Source organism: Penicillium manginii (assembly GCF_028828005.1).
Source record: "Penicillium manginii strain IBT 31320 chromosome Unknown utg000002l:1.0-5564898.0:1.0-5567710.0, whole genome shotgun sequence".
NCBI lineage: Eukaryota > Fungi > Ascomycota > Eurotiomycetes > Eurotiales > Aspergillaceae > Penicillium > Penicillium manginii.
The window spans coordinates 4,340,661-4,359,849 of NW_026643103.1; the positions used below are offsets into that span (position 1 = coordinate 4,340,661).

The 19,189-nt window shown below is 50.6% G+C and overlaps 8 protein-coding genes across 8 annotated transcripts; 4 read left to right on the plus strand and 4 right to left on the minus strand.

The window, feature by feature from the left end:
- Positions 1-2,726: 2,726 nt before the first annotated feature.
- On the minus strand, positions 2,727-4,634 carry ilv3B (putative mitochondrial dihydroxy acid dehydratase; the record flags this gene model as incomplete). Its single annotated transcript, XM_057099564.1, has 3 exons — positions 2,727-4,180; positions 4,275-4,488; positions 4,548-4,634. The coding sequence occupies 3 exons, from the start codon at positions 4,632-4,634 to the stop codon at positions 2,727-2,729; spliced, it is 1,755 nt and encodes a 584-aa protein (XP_056964700.1).
- A 530-nt stretch (positions 4,635-5,164) lies between these two features.
- On the plus strand, positions 5,165-5,819 carry N7533_002915 (anthrone oxygenase family protein; the record flags this gene model as incomplete). The annotated part of the gene is made up of 2 exons (XM_057099565.1): positions 5,165-5,225; positions 5,293-5,819. 2 exons carry the CDS (start codon positions 5,165-5,167, stop codon positions 5,817-5,819), a joined length of 588 nt encoding a protein of 195 aa, XP_056964701.1.
- A 187-nt stretch (positions 5,820-6,006) lies between these two features.
- Positions 6,007-7,574, minus strand: N7533_002916 (pex2/pex10/pex12 family protein; the record flags this gene model as incomplete). The annotated part of the gene is made up of 3 exons (XM_057099566.1): positions 6,007-6,879; positions 6,935-7,198; positions 7,266-7,574. 3 exons carry the CDS (start codon positions 7,572-7,574, stop codon positions 6,007-6,009), a joined length of 1,446 nt encoding a protein of 481 aa, XP_056964702.1.
- A 1,029-nt stretch (positions 7,575-8,603) lies between these two features.
- N7533_002917 (acid phosphatase PHOa) lies at positions 8,604-10,137 on the plus strand (the record flags this gene model as incomplete). Its single annotated transcript, XM_057099567.1, has 4 exons — positions 8,604-8,786; positions 8,843-8,904; positions 8,967-9,476; positions 9,549-10,137. The coding sequence occupies 4 exons, from the start codon at positions 8,604-8,606 to the stop codon at positions 10,135-10,137; spliced, it is 1,344 nt and encodes a 447-aa protein (XP_056964703.1).
- A 304-nt stretch (positions 10,138-10,441) lies between these two features.
- Positions 10,442-12,160, minus strand: N7533_002918 (aldehyde dehydrogenase family protein; the record flags this gene model as incomplete). The annotated part of the gene is made up of 4 exons (XM_057099568.1): positions 10,442-11,347; positions 11,458-11,891; positions 11,971-12,040; positions 12,107-12,160. The coding sequence occupies 4 exons, from the start codon at positions 12,158-12,160 to the stop codon at positions 10,442-10,444; spliced, it is 1,464 nt and encodes a 487-aa protein (XP_056964704.1).
- Positions 12,161-13,203: 1,043 nt separating this feature from the next.
- On the plus strand, positions 13,204-15,617 carry N7533_002919 (uncharacterized protein; the record flags this gene model as incomplete). Its single annotated transcript, XM_057099569.1, has 2 exons — positions 13,204-13,321; positions 13,402-15,617. The coding sequence occupies 2 exons, from the start codon at positions 13,204-13,206 to the stop codon at positions 15,615-15,617; spliced, it is 2,334 nt and encodes a 777-aa protein (XP_056964705.1).
- Positions 15,618-15,888: 271 nt separating this feature from the next.
- N7533_002920 (SANT/Myb-like DNA-binding domain-containing protein) lies at positions 15,889-17,691 on the minus strand (the record flags this gene model as incomplete). Its single annotated transcript, XM_057099570.1, has 2 exons — positions 15,889-17,534; positions 17,595-17,691. 2 exons carry the CDS (start codon positions 17,689-17,691, stop codon positions 15,889-15,891), a joined length of 1,743 nt encoding a protein of 580 aa, XP_056964706.1.
- Positions 17,692-17,989: 298 nt separating this feature from the next.
- Positions 17,990-18,879, plus strand: N7533_002921 (p24 family protein; the record flags this gene model as incomplete). Its single annotated transcript, XM_057099571.1, has 3 exons — positions 17,990-18,146; positions 18,229-18,611; positions 18,730-18,879. The coding sequence occupies 3 exons, from the start codon at positions 17,990-17,992 to the stop codon at positions 18,877-18,879; spliced, it is 690 nt and encodes a 229-aa protein (XP_056964707.1).
- Positions 18,880-19,189: the final 310 nt, after the last annotated feature.

The following is a 19,189-nucleotide window of genomic DNA, read 5'->3' on the forward strand; positions in this document are numbered from 1 at the left end:
TCGTGAATCAATAAAATCTAGGTACATATGTCCCGAATGACGGTAGTCCTAAATAACGCACTGTCATTGGTCGAAAACATTATCGCATCAGACGGTTTTACTTTAAGATACCCTAAATATTATTTTATTCACTGCGCAAGATAACCAGAGACTAGTACTAGTGCTAGTAGTGTGTAGTGTAAATGATAAAGCATGCATTGCATACTAGTCAAACTGGACTTCTTTGGCAAAGGTCAACCTTATCACTGTACCCGAATCACACGCAATGGCCACGCGTACTGCTACCGGCGTCTCACATATAGCATACCCCGGGAGATCGGCCTTATTTGGGTTCAAGTGATTGGGCTGGAACTCATATGGTAACCTTATAATGTTTTTATGATCATAGGTTATCCATGATAGCGATTTATCGATGCCATATCTTTGGTTCGGCCTTCCTGGAGTTGAGATGGACCTAGTCGAGGTCGAGATACGACTGCCGGTCAACACATCGATTGTACCAAAATATGCGCGTAAATGAGTCGGAATGGTTTCGTCAAAATGAAAAATATCATTCCGCTCTTCGATCCGGGTATGATCAGTGGAGAGCGTGTGCTGGAATGTCGAAATACATTGACATGTTACCGGGTTCCAGTAGTTGATAGTTTCGATGGCTGTGAGAGACCCGGTAGATGATAGCATCTTTCGACTATGAGACTCCGAAGCTATTTTTCCATCGCGCGACCAGGCAATTGATCTGACACTATTAGTATGTCCTTTGAGGATTTTGGAACCTCGAGATATGCGATCCCAGATATGCAGATTGCATGCTTTCCTAAAGCAAGCTTTGATCCGTCATAGGACCAGGAAAGACATGCAACATCATTTCCACTGACTTGAACAAGTGTACTAGCAAGCTCATGTTCATTGACTGGCTCCCAGACCTGGATTTTCCCATCAGTAGCTCTGGAGATAAGCCATTCTCCATCTGGGGACCAATTGAGTGTTTCGATCATGGAGGAATGCCCATTGATTGAGTCAAAGCTAGACTCAATGGGACTCCATATTTTGATAGATTTGGAAGCTGATGCCAATTTCCCATTTGCTGACCATGAAAGAGAAGGTAGACCATGATTCTCGTGGCGAAATGAAGATATCAATTTGCCCCACGTACTATGAGTATATGTCTCAGAGGATGGCTGACTGATTGCAAGATTTTTGGCTGTCTGGAGATATTCGTCGAGTGCGTCGATGAGAAAACAGGTGCGGTGCAAGCTCGGATCTCTCAAAATATCCGAGAGTATGCCAGTAAGAGACTGCCACGCATTTGCATTTTTGAACAATTGTTTTCCTGATCTATCATAGCGTTTCTGAACATGAGAGAAAAGTGAAGGTTGTTTCTCTGTGATCAAATAAATAAGACCCCGAAGTACTGATGCTGCATTATTGATGCGCTCGTCGGTAGCTTGACAGAAGAAGAATGAGATGTTTGCATTGCTGCCCAACTCATGCTCTAATTCGTCGATTATCCCACACATCAGCATTGTCTTCCCTTTACCGGGATCTCCTTTGATCCAAAGGAGATTGACGCTGGCGTCTGCGTGCCATGACTTGTAGTCTTTGTTGTCTAGGACCCAACGATATGAGTCCTTGAGGAGGACCCCCTTTGTTTCTTCAATGCGTTTTTTGTCATCGTAGGGATTTGTTGTGTATAAAATTTACGAAGACATGAAATTTTGGATGATGATCCTGCTTCCATTAGCAGTGCGTAGCCCCGTTAATTCGGATCTATAACTGCCCCGGGCTGATTGTCATCTTACCTGTGCCGGAATGGAAATGATTAGTGATGTTTCCACGATTTTGTCCAACTTGGGATCCGCGATTTGCATCGCCGAAGGATATTTGCTGGGTCATCGAGATGTGCGAGTGTAAGAGCCTCCAAGTTGGTCCCAGCTGAAGGCAATCTAGCCCAGGTGCCAAACTACCCCACATCATGCGTTGGCGCCAGCTTCGAAGCAGCCAGTTAAATTGAAAGTTCGCACACCCTCAACAAAAAGCATGCACGACCGAACAGTGACTCTCGCAAACATGCATCACATATCCGATTTTATAACGATGATAAAGTTCAAGTTTCTAGTGGGTCCGTAGCAAATCAGGCAAATGCAGCAACATTGCGGCTGTGCCCGGTGCCCTGATATGCCCTGTGCCCGATGACCTTAACCACAACCTCGAACTGGCTATATAATAAGGAATCACTCGATTTTCATGTCACAAACAATATTTCATCATAGGGAAAAAAATAATGTATCTAAGAGGATCTCCATACCATGCCGCTCGAGCGCGGAATCGCAAACCCACGCGTACAACATCAAGTACCAGCCACCAAGGCCAGCGACAAGAAACCAACTCAGTCGCCCTCACTTCAAGTCCATCAACATCAACATCGGCGTCAGCAGCAAGTTCAATATCAACCTCCCAAAGAAGAGATTCAGAGTCCACCGAATGGCCGGACAACGCCAACGATCCCCCACCGCCATACTCCGAATTCCCTCCCACCACATCTACTAGCACTACAACTACCCACACGAGCACTGCCACCAAGACCACCGAAGCTGAGGCTACGACGAGGTAGCCCAATCGTCAACAAGAAACTTGAAGATCATCCATGTACCCCAATAAAACGAAAATCATATATCGATTCGATCCCACAGCCTAATTTTTATTTATACTTTATGCAACATGCCCATCTAAAACAAATCCGTCATAGCACCATGCGACGCATCCCCAACCAAATGAGCATACTTAGCCAGCACACCCCGAGTAATCTGCGGCACAGGAGGCGTCCACAATCTTCTCCGCTCAGCAAGCTCCTCATCCGAAACATCCATCGACAAAGAATTCGTCTTCGCATCAATAGTAACCACATCCCCATCCTGAACAAGTCCAATAGGCCCACCAACCGCCGCCTCAGGCGTAATGTGACCAACAATGAATCCGTGACTAGCACCCGAGTATCGACCATCCGTAATAAGCGCAATATTGTTCAATTTCGCGCCCATCAGCGCGGCACTAGCCTTCAATTGCTCTGGCATACCGGGTCCACCCTTTGGTCCCTCGTACCGCACGATGAGAACCAGGTTCTCTCCGCGGGGAATCTTACCCTCGTTCAGCGCATCATTGAGCTGGCGCTCCTTATTGAAAACGCGGGCTTTACCCGTGAAGCTGAGACCCTCTTTACCGGTGATTTTGGCGACAGCACCACCCGGCGCGAGGTTGCCGCGGAGAATCTGAATGTGGCCGGTTTCCTTGATGGGGTTTGAGAGGGGTCGGATGAGGGTTTGTTCTGTTGGGAGGGAAGGCCAGGACTCTACGTTCTCGCGGAGTGTCTTTCCGGTTACGGTGGGGATGTCTCCGTCCAAGAGGCCCGCGGCAATGAGGAGTTTCTGGACAGAGGGGATGCCGCCGATCTCGTACAGGTCGGCCATGTAGTACTGTCCGCTCGGGGAGAGGTTGGCGATGAAGGGGATTTTGTTGCTGACGCGCTGGAAGTCGTCGAGGGTTAGGTCGACGTCGGCTGTGCGGGCCATGGCAAGGAAATGTAGGACGCCGTTGGTGCTGCCGCCCAGTGCCATGGTCATGACGAGGGCGTTTTCGAAGGATCGTTTTGTGAGCAGATCGCGCGGCTTGATGTTTTTCTCCAGACAGACTTTGATGGCGTCTGCGGCCCGGACGCACTCGCGCATCTTGGATGGGGATTCGGCTGGGGTTGAGGAAGAGCCGGGTAGAGACAGGCCCATTGACTCGATCGCTGTGGCCATGGTGTTGGCTGTGAACATGCCGCCGCAGGCTCCGGCGCCGGGGCAGGCGTGTTTCTCGAGGTCGTCCATGATCTCATCCTTGGTCTTGCTGGTGTCGCCGCCGTCGTCGGGCTGGACGAGCGTATCATAGGCATAGGCGCCGGCCGCCTCGAAGCAGGTGGAGATGTTGACGGGTTTACGAAGGTGGTTTGAATATCCGATACCGATGGTCCCGCCGTAGATCATGATAGATGGACGGTTGTGACGAGCCATGCCCATGACGACACCGGGCATGTTCTTGTCGCAGCCAGGGATCGCAATGCAGGCATCGTGGTATTGGGCGCAGGTGACGGTTTCCACACTATCGGCAATGATTTCGCGGGTCTGTAGGGAGAATCTCATTCCTTTAATTGTTTTCAATGATCAGCAGACGATACCAATTTTAGACAGTAGCTAATCGCGCAATTGCTCGACTGCTCATTTGGGGAGGGAACACACCGTCGCTACCCATAGTAATGGCATCTGACACGCCAATGGTGTTGTATTGCCATCCAATCATGCCCCTCTCTGTAACAGACTTCTTGACAGTCTTTCCCAGGTCCATCAAATGCATATTACATGGGTTACCCTCCCACCAAACGGAGGCAACGCCAACATGGGGGCTCTTAGCCATGGCCTCCTTGTCCGGGACGCCTGCGGCAAAAAGCATAGCCTAGGGATTGTGTCAGCATGGAGCTCAAGACATCAATTGGAGTTTTATATGGTTGACACGAACTCGAGCACCGGGAAAGTCATGGCCTCGTGTGATGGTCGACGAATGACGATTGAGTGCGGGGGAGCCATCGGGGTGTTTGGCATCGGTGGGCAGGCTGGGGAAGTTGATATACCTGGCTTCGGCCAGCTTGGGGGGGTTGAGCAGGATCCATGGCGGATATAAATAGGAATGAATAGAAAGTGGAAAGTCAATGGCAATGGCAACGGTGATGGCGGGACAATTTAAACGTTCCCAATTCCTTCTCAATTATCTGGGGCTCGCAAGGAAAGCCGAGGTGGACCCCCGCGGGACAGCAACCAGTCACCGTGAGGGCATTGCTCAGATTTTGTGGGGGATAGCATGGAGTAGTCGGATCATATATTAACTGCCTAAGCAATTGACTGAATCCAACTGTTCACTAGATTTAGGAGATTGATATACTCCGTACTCCGTCCTTCATGTAATTCATGTACTAGTTAACTATGTTCACAGTCTTCAACGTCATTGGCGGGAGAGGCGGATCTACTATGATCACCTGCATGATCGATTACATGTAGCTTTTAACTTCCTCCCTCGATACTCTGGAGTCAGATTCTCCCCGAGGTTAAGATCACCGTGTTTACCTCAACTCAACATGATGACCGATATCCGAATCGCTCAACTAATCGGCACTCTGGGCTGCGGCATAACAGCCGGCAAGCAATCTCCTGCCCGATCCATACAGACCCGCAAAATGCCCAGCTGACAACAGAGTACAATCAGGTGGCATGATGTGTCTTTCAGCGGTCGCAATTCCTGCCCTCTCCCTCCCTCCTCGTCATCCTCTCCCCGCAACCCCTGTCGCCCATCTCAGTCGCCAGTGGCTTGACGTCTACGATCGCGGCAAAGAGATCTTCCTGTCTATCGCCATAGTAGCTTCTACGGCAAATGCCTACCTCGCATGGAGGCTGCGTGATGTCCTGGTTTCTGAAGAGGTTGGCTGGAGCTGGAGCTGCCTGTACTTTACAGCTGTCGGGACCACTTTGGGGATTATTCCATGGACATTGATAGCGATGGAGAAAGTCAACGGCCTATTGAAGGCGCATGCGGTGAGAGATGATGCTTCGACCGCAGAAGGAAGCGGAGGCATGGTTGTGAGTGAAAAGGAGAAGAATATGCGGGCGAAGCAGGATGAACAGGTGCCGGGCTTGATGCAGGACTGGGCATGGCTGAACTTATGCCGAGCAGTATTTCCACTTGTTGGGGGTATGATTGGTTTCGCTGGGGCGACTTGTATGGATTCAATTTGAATAGCATGTAGTTTGCAAAGGTAGTCATGAAAGATAGTATATGTATTTCATTATGTACAGGAAGGTTCTGGGTGGAGTGGTGGGTGGGTATCGATGGATTTCTCATGGTTGGGTGCAGTTGACTATTGTCAGATAAAATAAAAACTGCGAAAACCAGTGATCATAGTGGTGCGTTCACTTTCACTGCTCAAGGGTGTGCTTGAGAAGGCTCCTCGTCAGCATGATGGTCTTCAGCAGGTTCTTTTTCCTCCGTAGACCATTCGCTCGAATGTTGAAGAGCATCATCCGCAGTGATTTCTTCTAGTGGACTGGATTTTCCAATAGCGCTGCCGTTCTGCACTGCCTCTTGAGAGTCATCGCTGGGTTCATCCATAGCAAATCCGACAATCTTGCCGGTGCCTGGCTGGGACCGAGCCTCTTCCAAAACATCGCCATTCCAAGGCTGACATTTCTTAACAACCTCGCCACACCGGAGACATGTCCAACCTTGGCCCTCTTCTCCCTCGAGCTTTTGTACAATACAAACAAAACAATATATGCACCCACAGGGAACTGTCTCGTATGGGTTGGTAATGTCCGTCTGCGAAGACCCAGAGATACCACCAGACGATGCCGATGCCGCTAGTACTTCGGTTTCTGTGGTTGCCGTTGGGTTCTGATCACGGTAGCAGATAGCGCAGGTCCGCTCCGGGAGGTGACCGAGCTCTCCCTGCTTGTCTGTAACTTCGTCTTCGTCGCCACTCGACTTGAAGGCGTTGAGTGCTTTTTTCCATGCGCGAGCTAGCCACCTTTTCCATCGACCAATGCCCACTAATGGCAATAAGAAGAGCAAGAACTCGGTAAATGCGTGCCATACCAATTGCCGGTTCAGATACTCGAATGATACCTCACGACTAGCCTGGGAAGATGGAGGTGCAAGGCGGATGCGGAGAAGGCGGTCGACGAGGGTGCGGTAACGGCCGTTCACGAGGAAGACTAGGAATGAAACGAAGGCGGCGATGGAGTGTGAGGTGGAGATAAAATCGGTCAGACGTGACAGCATTCGGACTTCCTGCGATGGCTGGGGAGTAGTGTTAGTACCGAAAAATATTCAGGTCAACGAAAGAACCACTAACCTCTTCATAACCGCCTTCTTGTCCAATCAGCCAGCTCTCCCACTTGTTCCAGGCATAGCGCCCACCGACAGTAAGCAGGCCATACGCTGATTTCTGCCATTTTGTTGGAGGAGAGAGAACAGGTCCCGTGCTGCGACTATCGCTATATTGAAGGCCCTGTAGGGCGGCGCCATAGGAGGCATTGTGATCCCACATCGAGAGTTTGAAGAGGATGGCTCGCAGCGCGAATAGGATTTCATGAGACCACTCTTCCCTCATTTGAGGCTATTGGTAGATTATGATTAGCAATCCACTCCCAAGTTTGACGCGATGTGATCCGGTGTGTACATACTCCGAAGTATTTGAGAGCCTCGCCAACCTGACCCTTCAACAGACCCAGCAATTCCTCGTCTAGCAGCTCGGCATCCACCTGACCGACTCGAAATGCCGGACGCGTTCCATCTCTATCTTTCACATTATTCCATAGAGACCAACCAGCGCCCGGAACGCGGTTCAGAGGATATGGAAGGCGTTGAACGGTGGCTGGGTTGATCGGAGAAGCCCGTTGCTGTTCCGCACGGCGAGAACGCGCTTCTGCCTCACGGAGGCGGCGGCGCTCGAGCACCCGCTCCTGTGCAGCAGCGAAGTTTGTCGAGCTCATCTTGAAATCATTATGTGGGGGATTGAATAGCGTGAAAGGAGATGAAGGGTCCAGAGGATAAACGGGAAACAGTCATGGCGTCTCGGTTCCCCGGACTGGGAGCCGAGGTTACGTTCACGTGACTGGGGTATCATGAAATGGGAAAAGTGGAGAGATCAAAAGAGGTCAGTATAGCATTGAATTCTAGAAAATCGACAATATACAGAAATGGCGAGAAATGGGAAGGGAACTGGCTATTAAGGATGTTATGTGAGAGTATAGAAAATGGTAGCAGCGAAGAACTGCTTAGTTTCAAGTACTGACTAGGTACCTTTATCGGGGTGTATTCTACAAGGTCCCACCTCTCACCTAGGGCAACTCTACCCAAGTTGGATCTGACCTGAACTCTGAACAAGCTTGAAGCTATGTAGCTTACTATACGAAGTATATCATTGGCGGTAGTAGTCTATATGCATTAATTTATTATGTCTTTCCCAGGTAGATTTGTAGTTGCCTTATTATGGCATATGTACAGTTTCCGCCCCACCGTTCCATTGCATCCCAATCGCTTGCATCGTATCGTGACCGGATCTCTTCCGACCCTCCCAGGCTACCACAAGATGTCTTACTTCTTTCGCCAGAATGTAATATTGAAGGCTTCACGTGCTCGGTTCAAGCTTCTAGTGTGTCCATGGCAAGTCTTAGCGTTCCCAGGCACGATTCCTGGTGACACCCCCTTGACCAATCAGAGTGCCCGTATTGACAGCGTGCCACATGGGGCAGAGTGTAGATTGTGATCATTGGGTTCAATTCCGACTTGATGGAGGGAGGACATTACACTAATTCCTGTAGGCAATGCCTTGATTGACTTGGTACCTACCTAGGGACCTTGGTAATAGTGAGACTCCATCACGCTTTTGTTTTTTTTTTGTTATATACCATTACCCCCGCCTACTTTTCTCTCGGAGCTTCCTTTTCTCTCTTCCTTCCCATCCATCTACCTCTTCATATTTCAGCCGACACTACTGTCCGTTGAACGAAGATTACACGATGAAGACCGTCGCAACCATCCTCGCCGCTGCCATCTTGGCTCGCGCTGAGATTGCTACTACGTCCTTGCCGCCTCTGTCGGATATCAAGGCTGCTGCGGCTACTACCCTGCCCGAATCTCCCACCTCCGATGTCAAGGGTCTTGCCTTCAACCGGTTTTACCAGGTCTGGCTCGAGAATATCGTACGCTGCACTTCCGAACTACCATTGGAATTTCATTTTATTGACATCAAAATTAGGACTACTCCGACTCCGAGTCCGATTCTAACCAGGAGTGGCTAGCTAAGCAGGGTATTCTGCTGTACGTAGAAGCTCAATTTAGCTTTACATTTTATACTATTCACGTTCTAACTTCAATCACAGTACCAACTATTATGCTGTCACTCACCCTTCTGAGCCCAATTACTGTGCTGCTGCCGGTGGTGACACCTTTGGAATGGATAATGACAACTTCAACCAGATCCCTGAGAATATCTCCTCCATTGTTGATCTTCTCGACACCAAGGGTATTTCATGGGGCGAGTATCAGGAGCATTTGCCATACCCCGGCTACCAGGGCTACAATTACTCCAACCAAAATACTTATGCCCCGGACTATGTCCGCAAGCACAACCCGCTGGTTCTTTACGACTCAGTCGTCAAGAACGACACCAAGGCTCGCCAGATCAAGAACTTCACCAATTTCGATGAGGATCTGGAGAAGAAGCAGCTGCCCCAGTGGGCTTTCATCACCCCTAACATGACCAATGATGCTCATGACACCAACATCACATTTGCCTCCAAGTGGGAGCGCCCGTGGGTTGAGAAGCTTTTGAAGGATGACTACTTCATGAAGGATACTCTCCTTCTTTTGAGCTACGATGAGGATAAAAAGTGAGTTGAGAACTTCAACACCTTACATTCAAGACAAAAAGAGAGACTGTTACTAACTATGACATCAAATAGCTACACCCACAAGCATGCCAACCGGGTCTTCTCTATCCTTGTCGGTGGAGCAGTTCCCGACCACCTGAAGGGAACCACAGATGACACTTTCTACACCCACTACTCGACCATTGCCTCTGTCAGCGCTAACTGGGGACTCCCCAGTCTGGGCCGCTGGGACTGTGGTGCCAATCTGCTGCAAATTGTCGCCAACAAGACCGGCTACGTCAACTACAAAGTCGACACAACTAACCTGCTTCTGAACGAGACCTACCCCGGCCCTATGGCAGATGGCGACTACGCCAAGTTCTCACCTGAATGGCCCGTTCCTCTGACCAGCGGCAACTGCTCTGCTGGTCACGGTATTCTCGACATTGTCAAGAAGACCTATGCTGGAAAGGCCGCGACTTACAACTACACTAGCCCCTACCCATGGAACGAGAAGGTCGGTTACAACGACAAAGTCACTGCTAGCAAGTCCTCAAACTCCACCTCGGCCTCTAGCAGCCCTTCCGCATCCTCCACGAAGAACTCTGCTGCCGTCGTGGGTGCCTCTGGCTCCCTGGCTCTTACCGGAGCTCTGGTGAGTCTCGCCTCTTATTTCCTTTGAAATGTCTGCATGTTGTTGTGACATACTGGTGGGATATCCGGTGCGCACACAGTTCACGGGATATATGGGACAATAACTCATGTATTGATAACTAGCTCGATGATTTTACATGTCTCTTTATGAAATTTGTAACCCAATTTATTTCTCCTGCCATTCGTGGGGAAGAAGATTAAAAGCGGAGGTGTTTGTGGTATTGTTAGCCTTGAGAGTTTAGTTTCTACGAATAATATCTTCTTATGCAATAGATAGCTTAAAGCTGCGACATTCATTCGTAAAAGATTCGGCATAGGATTAACCCCACTGCCTAGAAAAGCCCAGCAGAGTTTCCAGCAGCCTTGATAATGATCGACTTAGTCTGAACAAAGTTATCAATACTGTACAACAGACCTTCCCTGCCAGTCCCACTCATCTTATACCCGCCAAAGGCAGCATCCTTCGCATTCGTGGGACTAGTACAGTTCACGCCAACGGTACCAGCCTCCAGCGCCTTGGACAAGCGGATCGCCCGATCCAAATCCTTCGTAAAGACAGACGCATAAAGGCCGAACTCAGTATCATTCGCCTTCTGAATCGCCTCCTCCTCCGTCTTGAAGGTATTGATCGCAACGACAGGACCAAAGATCTCCTCACGCATCACGCGCGAGTCCTCGGGCACTTTCTCAAAGATAGTCGGCTTAACGAAATATCCATCCTTCGCATCACCGCCCACAGTCAGCTCGCCATCCTTCTCACCGACACCAAGATACTCCTGCACACGCTTATACTGCAACACATCAATCTGCGGGCCCTGCTGCGTCGCAGGATCAAGCGGGTCCCCAAGCGCATACTGCTCAAATTGCTCGCGGAAGAGCGCCTTGAATTTCTCCGCAACACTTTCCTGCACGTAGATGCGCGAGTTCGCGACGCAGACTTGGCCGCTGTTGAACCGGATGCTGAATTGGGTTTGGGCGGCGGCGGATTCGAGGTCGGCGTCTTCGAAGACGACGGCCGGCGATTTTCCGCCTAGCTCGGTGTGGACGTGCTTCATGTTGGACTTTGCGGCTGCGGCTTGGATCTTCTGGCCTGTTAGTGATGAGCCGGTGAAGCTGATGCAGCGCACGTCCATGTGTTCGGCGAGGGCGGCGCCGGTTGGGTTGCCGTGGCCGGCGATGATGTTGACGACACCGGGAGGGAAGCCGGCTTTTTGGATGAGTTTTGCGGCGGCGATGGACTAGATGGGTTTTGAATTGGAGTTAGTTATTTCCATGGTGATTCCAAGGTTTCTATATTGGAAGGGAAGGGGTATGTGTAAATCGGGCCTGTGATCCACGCTGGACATACGGTCAAAGGTGCCTTCTCGCTGCTCTTCAAAACAACAGTGTTACCGGCTGCCAGTGCAGCAGCCATTTTCATGGAGAACATGATCAGTGGGAAGTTCCAGGGGATGATCATGGCTGCCACACCATACGGCTCTTTGACAGTCAGACTGAGCAGCCCAGGTGTGTGGGTGCTTGCTGTACCCTGGACATTCCAGCCTGCATCGGCAAAGGACCGCCAGGTATCCGACGACAGCTTCGCATCGATAAACTGGGAGATCGGACGGCCGGTACAGAGGGTTTCCAGGCGGGCAAGCTCATCGTTGGCATCGATGAACAATTCGGAGACTTTGCGGAGATAAGCCCCACGTCCGTCGACGCCGAGGTCTCGCCATGCGGGGAATGCGGCGCGGGCAGCTGCAACGGCGTCATTGACATCGTTGACATCGGCTTCGTGGACTGTGGATGTTTAGCAAGGGCCTTTTCTTCCAATATCTTGCTAATTAAGTAGCTTCCAGTTGCAGGATTGTTATCATACCCTGGGCTATGACCTCCTGAGTGTAAGGGTAGACGACATCGAAAGTCTTCTTGCTGGACGATTCACGGAACTATGAAGCGCGGCTTAGTCAGTGCTGGCTGACATTGGGGAACAGGGATATGTAGTAGATATGCACCTCGTTGTTAATGAATAAGCGCGTTTCGATAGGCTCTGATCCTTTGGCTGCCATATTTGCTGATACGGTTGACTCGGATTGGGTTCAGATGATGGACGAGTGTAGACAATGCAGGGTCGGTATCTGTATCTGGGCAAAGACTACTGTATGTGAATGAAACAGAAAATCAATAGGAGGGTACCAAGGTATCAGCAGAAAGAGAAAGATTTAAATATTGAATGAAGAGGGGGCCTCGTGGCAGGCGGAAGTCGGAAGTGCTTCAGCTGCCCCTCCCCCTCCCCACCTGGGCCTATGCCATATGGAAGTAGAAGTTGGACTAGGATTAGATCGCTCGCCGCCGTCAGCTTGGCCCCGAACTTACCATATCCGGTTTCATTCTGATCAAATGAAGCTACCACTTCGACAGGGTCCCACGACAAAGGAGTGGGGGGCGGTCCCTCATTGGACCGTGGCTGCATTAGCTTGCTTAGCGTCTATCATGACCCTCTTTTTATTGTGGAGACGGAATGGCCGGCCTTAACAGCTTACGACCGTTGAGGCTGCCTGGAATTGAGCTTTGACTTTGTAAATTGTGACTATTAATCCAATGTCAGATTATACAACTACCTCTTCTCCATTGGCCTAGAGATCCGCGGCATCGACCGGCTAATGCTGATGACAAAGGTGCATTGACGAGTTCCTTTTCCGAGGGTTATCGTCGTTTAAACTTTGTTCGTGCAATTGTCCAAAGAGGAAAGTGGTCTAGGCTACTGTGGCGTATGGAATAGTTCTGTTACATCCATGCATAACTAACGCATATATAATACCCAGTTCAGTTCACAGCTGCAAGGAAGTGAACACCATGAGCCATATCAGCATCTGATATGCAATATAATACTCCATCTACCAGGCAGTACTATACTATACTATCACTGATGTATAGTATAATGTAGTATACTGTAATGCACTAGTAGTAGAGTATGTAGCGAAGTGTAGATATGCTAATATGGAAGGAGGTTTGGAGGCACCTTCCACAGCATCAAGCCCTTCTACCTCAACCAACCTTCAACTTCATTCCTCCCTCTACTCTCCTCTTTCATGCGAAACAGAAAATTCAAATGACTTTTCTAATTTGTCCCCGTTGGGGCAAAATACATCCGCCTTCTCCGTCTAGTGTTGCTCGGTCCGACCATGATGGCCCACTAGCGGCGGAGGAACCGCCGGCTCAGAATCTAGGTACGTACGTAAGGAGAAGTCCGGTCATGAAGACTGCTTTCATCGGGCCAATCCCTAATTCCGTCTATTTCAAAAATCAGTGCCCTCCGTCCCATCCGATGATCCCATTGAACAATCTGAAAAGCAATTCGAGAGTCTTTCTCATCGTCTGCGACGCCGCTTCTCCCGAGAATCCAAGACAAACGCCGAGGATCGCGATACCTCGAAGCTTGGATTTCCCTTCAATCTAAGGTCTATCAAGTCAGCGCCAAAAATAGGGACAAAGTTTGGGCAGAACCTCACAACCTTGGGCAATCTTGGAAGCAGTTTGATGAGCGAAAGGGCATACGACAGCGATGCGCAATTCATTACCACTCCCAGGCGTGCTGGCAACAGTATCAGATCTCCCTTTGCGAGACCTTTTCCGAGAATGGATCTGAGTGATCTGATTGAACGAAGCCATGAGCGAAACTCCTCAGAGAATCGGGCTGTTTCTTCTCAAGATGGGAACATATCCAACCTTTCCCACCACGAGTCTGCGACTGGGATGAATTTTATATCTACGCCCACTGCCAGTGTGTCGTCTTTTCAAGGTCATAATGGATCAAATCAAAGTCTGAACCCTCTGCAAGCGGGATCGGTTCTAGGAGAATACGACTTGAACATCACGTCTGCGAGATCCTTCCCAGATTTGACCTTCACTGGCCCTCTGTCGATTCCCTCATTTGCACCAACACCTGCCACCATTGCCATTCCGCGGCCTAATGGTGGTTCAAGATCACTGGCTGACTGGAAACAATTTTTGCAAGAAAGCGGCCAGGTTTACAGCGCAGCATCTTCGGAAACTCTGCCCAATCTTTCCCCAGATATTTTGGTCAAGAAGAAACGACAAGTATCTTCCTCAGCCAGATCTTTTACCGATCCTCGATCAATACATCTTGACGATTTGGGAATCTCGAACCGGCTTGCCTCGCAAACTACAGCTTCCAATTCCATGCCTCGATTGATTCACCAAAACGAATTCGGTTTCTTCGTTCCTCCATCACAGGAAAATCTTCAACCTCCAAAAAGGCCTGGAGCCTCAGCAGTATCAGATATAGTTCCTCCAACTCCAATGCCTAGGAAACATGATTTTTCTTCTTTCTACTCGCCACAATCAGGCTCCATTACATCCAACAGGTCCCCTATGGATTCACAGAGAAGTGTGAACAATCTCGCAATGAGCAATCCTCAGATCAAGGAGAAGATCCCGGACGAGAGTGAAATTGTTCAGAGCAGTCAACTTTACGCAAATGGAGCTGTGCAGAGCAAATTCCGAGAGCATTGCGAAAGTCCTGATTCTGAGCAGACGAAATCTCATGAGCCGCCGAATGATCTCGACAAGGCCTGTCCGCCACGAAAAGTCAGCGTCGGCTGGATGTCCGAAGGCCGAAGGGTAGGCTATGGTTACAGTCCTGTGCCCATCGAGGACGAACCGCATATTCAAAATGAGCCGATTTATCATCCATACCGCAAGCCCGAGCCAGAATCTAGAGCCGAAAAAATGCCAGTCAGCTTCAACAAAATCGACTATCAAAAGCTTTCAAAGAATAATTTCGAGTCTACGGAAGATTTCACACTCGGGCCAAGCCCAAGCATGGCTAGCAATTGTTCAGATATCGACAATCCCAGCCTATCTCCAATCCCGAAGGTCAAGACATCCGAATACCCTACGGCACCACATATCCGAGCAATGTTTGGAAGCCGCAGAGGTCGAACCGATGACCCTTCATCCGTCCAGACTCACGAAGGGGGCTTCAGAAGTCTACGGGCCCCAGGGCTGCCTCCAACGACCCACATCGAGCACTGCCAAGTCCCAAAGAGCTCGAAGTATAGCAACCAAGCCAACGACTCTTTTGCTCAGCGCTGGTCCCGTCTCAGCCCAACTCTGAAACAAGCTGCTATTGTCTCGGGTGGTAATGCAGATGACGATAATCCGGGATGTTTTGACCTCGGTGATCAATACCATGTTCAAGAGCCTTGCTCTCTCCAGCCTAAAAAATCTCGGAGTGAAAAATGGGCCCGGCGTTTCACTCGTCGCCGAGAGACCAGACGTATCTCGATTGTCCAGCAGCAGGACTCTTCACAGAGTTCCTCGGACCAGTATGAAGATTGTGTGTCGGAGGATCCTCAGCGAAAAACAACAGAAGATCTGGCGAGCATGTACCAGGACTGTATTGATATGCCCGGCTCTTTTGATGGCAGCCGCTGGGCGACTCGAAGAAGCCGAATGCCGTTGTGGGATGCGTGCACTGAGGGTCTCTGGCATTCAGCCTGATCAAAAGCGAAAACAAAATTATGTGCATCACGTATATTCGTGTTGAATTTGTGGTGTTTTGGAGGGGTGTATTATCAGGGACTACATTATTATTATCATTCCAGGCGTTAGGAAAGAAAGGTCGAGGGTGTTGTGGAAAGATTGGATTATAGGTAACTCCCAACAGAATGTCATTAATCGTACAGAGGTATCCAAGGTCCAGTCCAAGCGCCTAAAAAGAAGTAGATATTATACAGTGCAGGATGTAGAAACAGTCAAGTCACTCAACCATCTACCTCCGCTGCCGCTTATTGCTCTTGTCACTAACAGCGCTGAGCACACTAGCCGACCTCTTGTGATTACCATCTTCCTTCGCAGCCTCTTCAGCGTTCTCACCATCACCACCCTCCCTCTTTTCCCCGCCTGATCCCGCTGCTTCAGCAGTGGAACCCAAAACGCCAGTCCCATCTTCCGCCTCAGTCTTCACCTCCGGATTCTCAGGATCCGTAGCAGTGGTCTCACCAGCAGCTTCTCTCGCCTTCCGCTCGCGCTCCGCCTTGGAAGCTTCAAGAACACGAATCTCGCTCTCAACCTTCTCAGAGACCTTTCGCGCTTCAAGAAGCACATTGACAGACTGGATGAGTTTCTCAAAGTCCTTGCAAACACGCTCGGTAGGCATGAACAGACGCACAGGAATCTCGAGTTCGGCCAGTGCGCTGGCGAGCTTTTGCGTCTGTACGTTCGACTTGGCCTGTGTGAGTTTCTGGGCACGGTCACTGCGGAATTGGACGCCGGCTGTGACGCGCTCGTGGTGCTGGATGCCATACCGCGATTCTTCGGCGGCTGTGAGTTGGCGGACGACAGGTTGGACTGGGGGAACTGCGGGTCCCTTTTTGTTGTTGTTGTTCGCGGCGGCGGCGGCGGCGGCGTTGGCACTGGGTGTGTCGCCGCGGCTGACTGGTCCTCCTGCTTGTGTGGGAGTTTGGCTGGCCGGGCTGGCGACAGCGCCGTCGGGGCCGAGGATGGAGCGGCGTTTCTTGCTCTTGTCTGCTTGGAGGAGGGTTTGGAGGAGTTGGGAGAGACCTTGGCTGGATTGGTACATGGCGGTGTTTCCGACGCTGACGGGGACTTCGAGGCGGGAGTAGAGTTCGCGGCGCTCGGATATGAAGCTCTGTTCGTTGCTTGTGATGCGCTTGAGTTCTTCTAGCAGCATTGCTTCTTCGCGGACTTCGTCGGCGGTGCGGTTGAGTTGGAGGGCGGCGAGTTCCTTGCGGTCTCGTTCGCGGTTCGGGTCGAACTTGAGCATCTTCTCGTGCCATTCGAATTCGGCTTCGGACATTTCGGACGGTGGGTGCTCGATTGCTAGCATTGTTGCGGCGATGAAGTAGTACCGTGCTTTCATGTGCTCCATTGTTCGGACGGTCTTTGCGGGAACGATGGCGTTGCCTTCGGGTTCGGTGTCCATTCGCGGTTGATATTCGTACCGGTCGGCGATGAGTATCCAACGGAGGTCGAACTCATTGACTAGGTCCATCAGATAGTCCGTCTCCTCGCGTGTCCACTCGTTATTGCGGAGATGTCGGCTGTATTCGTCGTCTGTGTATCGGCGCGGCAGCTGTGCCTTGACATTGTACTTGGCGAATGTGTACTCTTGTTCCAAGGGCTTAGTCTCCTCCTTGCCCTCTTCTTTCGTTCCGTCCACATCCACATCCATCTGTGTCCCCTCCGGAGCGGGTTGTCGCGCGCCCTCATGCTTTCTTTGCCAGTGGTTTAGAACCAAGCCATCTGCTCGGGCTCCATTGGTGAAAGGCGACATGCGCCATGGTCGCACACGTAGTTTGTTCAGCAGCTTTGGACGGCCCTTATATTTGTTCTCGCTGATCGCAATCGGCGGTGCCCGCTCTCCCAGCAACGCGTAAAGTTCACGGGTGATACCCTCTGCCACAGGGGTCAGCTATGAGTCGCTTAGGGACAACCACGAAACTTTTGGATACATACCCGGTCGCTTCTCAACCACTTTTTGCTTCTTGTGAGGTCTGGGCTGGCTCTCAGCCGGCAGATCCAGCATATCACGAACATCGGCAGCGGCCGCCATGGCGAAGATGATGTCTCGTCAGACTCACGACAGACAATCGTAGAGTCGGAGTATAGATTGGAGGGAGAAGGTAAAAATAGACTTCGATTTCTTGAGGGGTATCTTAGATGAAAGGGGAGACGAGGTCGCCGTCGCGATGAAAATCAAGGCGCGGCCGGGCAAGGGAGACGGCCGAAACCAGCAGGCGGTGGAGGGGACCCGCGTGTTGACTTGACTTGACCATCTGGCATCGTCAGGAGTATTGGAAGGGTCGATTGTATTATTCCCCAAGTCAACTCCAATTGATCCAATCTCAGCCATGGCTTTCCAGGCTTCGCCGTCATGGCTCACAGCTGCTCTGGCCCTCTTCTCCTTCTTCTCCATGCTCATCCCCGCCAACGCCCTGTACTTCTACGTCGATGGCCGCCAACCAAAGTGCTTCTTCGAGGACCTACCTAAGGACACCCTAGTAGCCGGTACGATAGACCATTTCGCTTCTTCTCAATGTCTTCAGAACAGTCGGAAAGATTGACTAATATCTTTACTTTCAATGAACAGGCAAGTTCGACACCCAGGTCATCAACCCCAACACCGGCGTCTTCGCCGTCGACCACAACCTCAAGGTCCAGATCACCGTGGAAGAGACCTTCGACAATGACCACCGCGTCGTAAACAAGCGCGAGAACCACTCCGGCCGCTTCACCTTCTCCGCCGCTGACGCCGGCCAACACCGTATCTGCTTCATGGCCGACACCGAGGTCGCGACAACCAGCTGGTTGTCCAACAGCCAGGGTGCTGTCCGCATTACCCTCGACATGGCCATTGGCGAGACGAGCAAGATTGAGACCGAGGACAAGGATAAGATCAAGGATATTGTGCAGCGCGTGAAGGATCTGAACAGCCGACTGCACGATATCCGTCGGGAGCAGGTGTACCAGCGGGTAAGTGATTTCCTTGCCCTCCCCTCTATTTAAATTTGTGTTTGGCTATGCGCCATTACTTCTGGACTACGGGCTTCGTCTTCCATTCAATCGCGATGCTAATGAAATTCTCTACCAGGAACGCGAGGCCGAGTTCCGTGATCAGTCCGAGACTACCAACGGCCGTGTCGTGCGCTGGACTCTAATGCAACTCGCCGTCCTGTCCGCCGCCTGCGCCTGGCAGCTCTCGCATCTGCGGTCTTTCTTCATCAAGCAGAAGCTGACTTAATGCGGAGCCTGGATTGGCAGTTGTTTTTTTCCCCTCATTCTGAATGTGTTTTAAGCCCTTTTCTTTAAACTACAACTTGCATCTTGTTTCCAGTTCTTGTTGTGCCGCACACGACCAGTTACGCAAATATTGATCAGATCATCGGTCCTTATATGAGACATTTGATTCTTTTTTTTCTCTCTTTCTTTTCCTTTTTTGGGGGAAAGACAGCGGTGCTGCTGGATAGATGCTTTGCTCTGATCTGTTCTGACCGGGGCGTTTCTGTCCATGGAGCATGGGGTTTACGTGACGTTACACTTAAAAATAGGGA